The sequence below is a fragment of the Aegilops tauschii genome, chromosome 2 (genome assembly GCF_002575655.3).
Source record: "Aegilops tauschii subsp. strangulata cultivar AL8/78 chromosome 2, Aet v6.0, whole genome shotgun sequence".
NCBI classification, from domain to species: Eukaryota; Viridiplantae; Streptophyta; class Magnoliopsida; order Poales; family Poaceae; genus Aegilops; species Aegilops tauschii.
This window is the reverse complement of record NC_053036.3, coordinates 619399190-619405457: the sequence shown is the minus strand read 5'-3', so window position 1 is coordinate 619405457 and position 6268 is coordinate 619399190. Positions and strand designations below refer to the sequence as shown.

General features: G+C 41.2%; 1 protein-coding gene across 1 annotated transcript; it reads left to right on the top strand.

The window, feature by feature from the left end:
- The first annotated feature begins 1637 nt into the window (after window positions 1–1637).
- LOC109739288 (probable indole-3-pyruvate monooxygenase YUCCA5) lies at window positions 1638–5883 on the top strand. Its single transcript, XM_020298370.4, has one exon. It carries the CDS (start codon window positions 1699–1701, stop codon window positions 2947–2949), a length of 1251 nt encoding a protein of 416 aa, XP_020153959.1. The 5' UTR covers window positions 1638–1698; the 3' UTR covers window positions 2950–5883.
- The last annotated feature ends 385 nt before the right edge of the window (window positions 5884–6268 follow it).

The following is a 6268-nucleotide window of genomic DNA, read 5'->3' as shown; positions in this document are numbered from 1 at the left end:
GAATTAATACTAAGTAGGTTTTATTAATTTGGGGATCCTTACATAAACCACAATATCATCATAAGAAAACCCTATCCAATATTATTCCAATCAAAATCACAATAAATATTAATTTCTTCAATGTGGAAGAAAAAAACAGTGGTGCATGTGCTTCGGCCGGAAATGGTATGATTTAAGTACTATGTAGCTTAGGGACTCATCACGTATGATGTTGATGTCTAAATTTGCTTTTCTCTTAGGAGATAACTCCTATACAAAATATGTAAAGTAAAAAATTATTATTATTTTATCTTAATTAATAATAGTCATTATACATGATTATATTATTTTGAGCTATCAGGCTAAAAATCGAGCGAGTCACTGTTGGCTCAATTTTTCAGTCCAGCTATATACGACATCCTAGGGAACTCATTTATTTCCCCTAAAAAAAGGTAACTCATTTATTTTTTAGCCGATCTTCAATATCTACTACTTCAAAATAAGTAGCATTCCTTTCTTGCCAGGTAGAGCTGTTTGTCAACCGGTTTCCCTCTCCCACCATGTTTCTCCATCCTTTTTTTATCCAACCCGTTTTTTCCCCCATGTCATATTTGACCGTACCTTTCGAATACACCGCTCAATGATATTATTTTACTTACTTTTTGCAGCCCTACATGAACTCCATCTTAATTAACTTATCATTCCCAATAACTTGGAATTACATCATTCGATTTCACACAATATTTCACCGCGTCTTCCGGTATGCCGCTCAATCATATTAATTTACTTACCATGTATGACCCAGGCTACCAAATTATTGAGATAAAAAATATGTGACCCCGTGGCAACACACAGGCACGTACCTAGTCGAGCTAAAAAGGAGTCGATCTTCAGCCGCTCGTTGTTCGAGCTTTTCTCGCAGCCCAATTTCGAGGACGGTGGCACCGAACAGCTTTTTCGTACTAGTACTTACATCTAATTCAGCAGTAGGTGTTTTGCTTGTTTTGCTTATCTGGGCGCTAGCTGCTTGTCAGTTGTCTATGCCCTGTCTTTATGTTACTCCCACCATTTGCATAACCGAAAGTTTTAATCAATAATTTTTTTATGATTGATGTTGCGCCGATGAAAGATTGGACCGAATCAATGACGCGTCTACAGCGATATCTCTCTTTCTGTTCCACTTTTTGTATTTTGATTGATGCATGAGCTGCAGAAAGCCAGAAAGCTCAATTTGTACATATAATAAGAAAAGTAAGAGCAAGTGGAATTTCAGTGTAGTCACAAGGAGGATTGACTCTCTGTTAGAAGATGGAAAAAGCCATTATCACGCATTAGGCGCCTAGTCCTTTTTCTCTAATACTCCCTCTGTAAACTTTTGTAAGATCGTTTAGATCGTTAAGCTTTCTTCACACATTGAATTGGAATGAAGTTAGACAGAAGCCTTAGCCGCTAATTATCAGATCCACTTTACTATTAGTAAATTAGCTGCAGCTTTGCATGGGCTATATGCATTAAGATTTAGTGCTTTTGGAAACATTTTAAATTTGAGGTGCCGCCGTCACGAATCGCATCTCTCCACCAAACTTCCACTCAGCCTTCTCCTATTTAAAAGCCCCCGCAAAACATAGCAGCATTCAGCAAGCTGGTTGAGCAAACCCAGCAAATTAAGCTCACTCTAGTGATCACTTGTCAACCCGGCCAGGAAGCGAGGAAGCAGCCATGGTGCTTCGCATGCAAAGCCTCAGCCCCCCTCGTCGTGTGTCGGTGGATGGCCCAATCATCGTCGGCGCCGGTCCCTCCGGGCTCGCCGTGGCGGCCAGCCTCGGCGAGGAGGGCATGCCATTCCTCATGCTGGAGCGCGAGGACTGCATCGCCTCGCTCTGGCAGAAGCGCACCTACGACCGCGTCAAGCTCCACATCCCCAAGCACTTCTGCGAGCTCCCTCGCATGCCCTTCCCGGAGAGCTACCCGGAGTACCCCACCCGCCGCCAGTTCATCGACTACCTCGAGAGCTACGCCGCCAGGTTCGACATTAAGCCGGAGTTCAACACCACCGTGCTCTCCGCCCACTACGACAACACCTCCGGACTCTGGCACGCGCAAGCCACCCGCGCGGGCGGTGCCCAGATGGAGTACATCGGCCGCTGGCTCGTGGTCGCCACCGGCGAGAACGCCGTCAACGTCGTCCCGGACATCCCGGGCCTCGGCGGCTTCTGCGGCGAGGTCACCCACGTCAGCCACTACAAGTCCGGCGAGCCCTACAGCGGGAAGCGCGTGCTCGTCGTCGGCTGCGGGAACTCCGGCATGGAGGTCTCCCTCGACCTCTGCGACCACGGCGCCCACCCTTTCATGGTGGTGCGCGACGCCATGCACGTCATTCCGCGCGAGGTGCTCGGCAAGTCCACTTTCGAGCTGGCCATGCTGCTCATGGCGTGGCTCCCGCTCTGGATCGTGGACAAGATCATGATCTTCCTCGCCTGGCTCGTCCTCGGCGACCTCGACAAGCTCGGCATCCACCGCCCGGCTGTCGGCCCGCTCACGCTCAAGCACACGCAAGGCCGCGCCCCGGTGCTCGACACCGGCGCGCTCGCCAGGATCAGGTGCGGCCAAATCACCGTCGTCCCCGGCATCACCCGCTTCACCAACTCCGACGCCGTGCTCTCCGATGGCACCGCCGTCCATGTCGACGCTGTCATCCTGGCCACCGGCTACAGAAGCAATGTGCCACAGTGGCTCCGGGCGACGGACTTCTTCGGCAAGGACGGCTACCCAAAGACGGAGTTCCCCAACGGCTGGAAGGGCCAGTTTGGACTCTACTCCGTCGGCTTCGCACGCCGCGGCATCTCCGGTGCCTCCGCCGACGCCGTGCGCATCGCCAAGGATCTCTGCCAGCTCTGGAAGGAGGAGAGCAGGCCCGCAAAGAAGGCCGGCCGCCCGTGCTATAGGAGGTCTATCTCCGTCGTCTTGTAATCTATCTAAGCAAGCTTTCAATCTGGATTTTCCTCATGTAACTTGGGTCCTGGAATTGTGTGGAGATGGGATTTTTTTGGGGACCGGCTATTGGTAAGTTGGCTGAAACAAAACTTGGGTCAGTGTGTAAGTCATTTGCTTTTTTTTTTTTTCCTTAGCCTGTTTAAGTTGATTTGCTCTCAGCTGACAATACGTGCGTACAACGTTTGACGCAGGGCCTTGATCCACACGCATTGGGTTTATCTGCTCGCATGCACGTACGTGCCATCCTGTTTTGTATGGTTCAGCACGTGTTATGTTTGTAATCACAGTCACAGGTGTTTAGTTACTTTATTACTCTATCTGTCCCATAATATAAGAGCGTTTTTGACACTATACTAGTTAAAAAATGGTCTTATATTATGAAACAAAGAGAGTATTACTTTAACGCCATTGCCCAGTGTCTGTCTATGCATACGTGCGGACGCTGGAAGGTTAAAGATAGTCTTTTCAAATGTGTACGGGTTGGTATTAGCCTTCTAATACTTGTGAGTTCCTGTCTAAGCTATGTACCTATTACTCCCTCGGTCTCAAAATAAGTATCTTAAAATTAATACAACTTTATATTAGAGTTAGCATAAAATTGAGATACTTATTTTAAGATGGGGGAATATTAGCTAATAATGCACGCGCACAAATTCCGAATCATATATAACTAAGGCTCTGTTTGATAGCAAAGTATTTCCTAATTATTCTTATAATATCATGTTTTACGCAGACATACAACATTGGGTTTAGTGTCATTGGTATTACCCTTAAAACACAAAGAAATTGATACACAAACATAAATAAAAAATAAAATAAAAATTCCAAGGAAGAATTATGACATTAGTATTTCCCTTCTAGAAGAAAGAAAAAAAAGACAAAATTTACACACAACTTACATACAAATTGTGCTTTTTTAAATATGCAAGAATAAGCCGAACATAGTGGAATTTTTAAATAATGAAGTTCCTTAAGAAGGAAATGATTTAGTGGTATTGGTATTACCCTTACAAAAAAGAAAAAGAAAATCTAAAAAAACATAATAATGAAGTTTTTGTAAGAAATATTGAATTTGTGGCATTGGTATTACCCTTTCATACGAAAAAACAAAAAATGTTACTCCCTCCGTCTGGAAATACTTGTTGGAGGAATGGATGTATCTAGACATATTTTAGTTCTAGATACATCCATTTTTATGCATTTCTCCGACAAGTAATTCTGGACGGAGGGAGTATAATTTACACACAAATTGCACTTTTTTATAATATGCAAGAATAAGTATAAAATAGTGGAACTTCAAAAAATGAATTTTCCTAAGAAGTAGTGAATTTAATGGCATTAGTATTATCTATAAGAAAGAAAGAAAATGAAACACAAAATAAAATAAAATAACAAGAAATGAAGTTTTCTAAGGAAGAGTGAATTTGTGGCATTAGTATTTCTCTTCCAGAAGAAAGAAAAATAATTATAAGAGACTAAATTTGCACACAACTTACATAGAAATTGCGCTTTTTTACAATATGAAAGAATAAGCATAACATAGGGAAATTTCAAAATGAATGAAGTTCCCTAAGAAAGAAATAATTTATTGGCATTTGGCATTACCCTTAAAGAACAAAAAATGAAGCAAAAACAAAATAATGAAGTTTTCAAGGCAGGAATGAATTTGTGGCATTAGTATTACCCTTTCACAGGAAACAAATATATCAAAATTTACACAATTTACACAGAAATTGCGATTTTTATAACATGCAAGAATAAGCATATAATAGTGGAATTTCCAAAAGTAAATTTTCCTATTAAGAATGAATTTAGTGGCATTAGTATTATCTATAAAAAAGAAAGAATATGAAACTACAAATAAAACAAAAACAAAAATAAAGTTTCCAAAGGAAGAATGAATCAATGGCATTGTTATTACCCTTTAAGACGACAGAAAATGAAGAAGAAAAAAAATATAAAAATTCAAAATATTGACATGAAAATTATGCTTTTCTATAATATGCAAGAACGAGCAAAACATGGCGGTAATCCAAGAAAAAAAGATGTTCCTTAAGAAGTAATGATATAGTGACAGTAGTATCAACCTCAAAGAAAAATGAAATGAAATAAAACTATAACATAATAAAAAGTAATGAAGTTTTTCATTTAAGAATAAAGAAAAATAAAAAATAAGCTTAAAAATTGGCACACAACTTTGCACATATTTACTACAAGAAATAAACGTATAGTGGTTTAATTTACACTATAATATAGTTTATACTATGTTATATAGTATTCGTGTGTATACATTTTACACTCACCCAACATCTCAAAAATACCCATCGTAACCAACTAAGAAAAGGAAAAACCAAAAAACGCATACAAACAGAAAAAAAGGGAGCATCATGGGCCTATAAAAACAGGAAATGCACTTCAGCCCAATTAGGATTCGATTGGCCCAATACGGTGGTCAGTTGAAAATATCAGCCCAAAACAAGACAACATACACAACAGAGAAAAAACAAGTAGCACGAATCCTAATGGAGAATCAATGGCTCAAAAATTGACTGACCCAAATTCATTTTTGAGGCGACTTACATGTAGCTAAAGTGTAAAATTAAAAAAGTTTGGTTTAGATGAAATAGATAAACCTCGTGAACTGAAAGTAACTATTACCAACCCGGACACCCATCCAACTCTACTTGAGCCACAATCCACGAAGAGAAAAAAAATACAGCTCGACTTCTTTATCCAGCATGAACAAAATATACAACAACAAGAAACTCAAACTAATGATTCCAATTTACACAACTATATACAACCAGTATCCCCAATGCACGTGCTGCTCGCAAATACAAGTAGACTCACACAGAAAACATAAGCGCTACAATAAGTTATAGAAAGCACAAGATAATAGGAAAGGGCAATGGAACAGTGACAGTGATACACCAACCATGGAAGTAATAATCCACAGACACAAATTTCAGTAGCATGAGACAACACACTCTAATAACATTCTAATAAGGTCAAGTAACCCAAACCAACGACGCGATGGCTACCCGCCTTCCCTATCAATATAGGTCAACTGGTTCCCATTCAATATAGGTCGTCCGCGAGAGCTCTTCCAACAAAGAACAATGGCACGCTTCAGAGCGGGAAGTTCGACATCAACACACAATATCTTCAGCATGAGACGCATAGCATGCCTCTCGCCTGGCAACGGCAGATCCTATTAGCCGCGTATTGGGGAATAGTGATCCAACACGCACCTTGGTCGCTGATGTAGGTACTTTCGGGCAGGCCTAAACCTGCT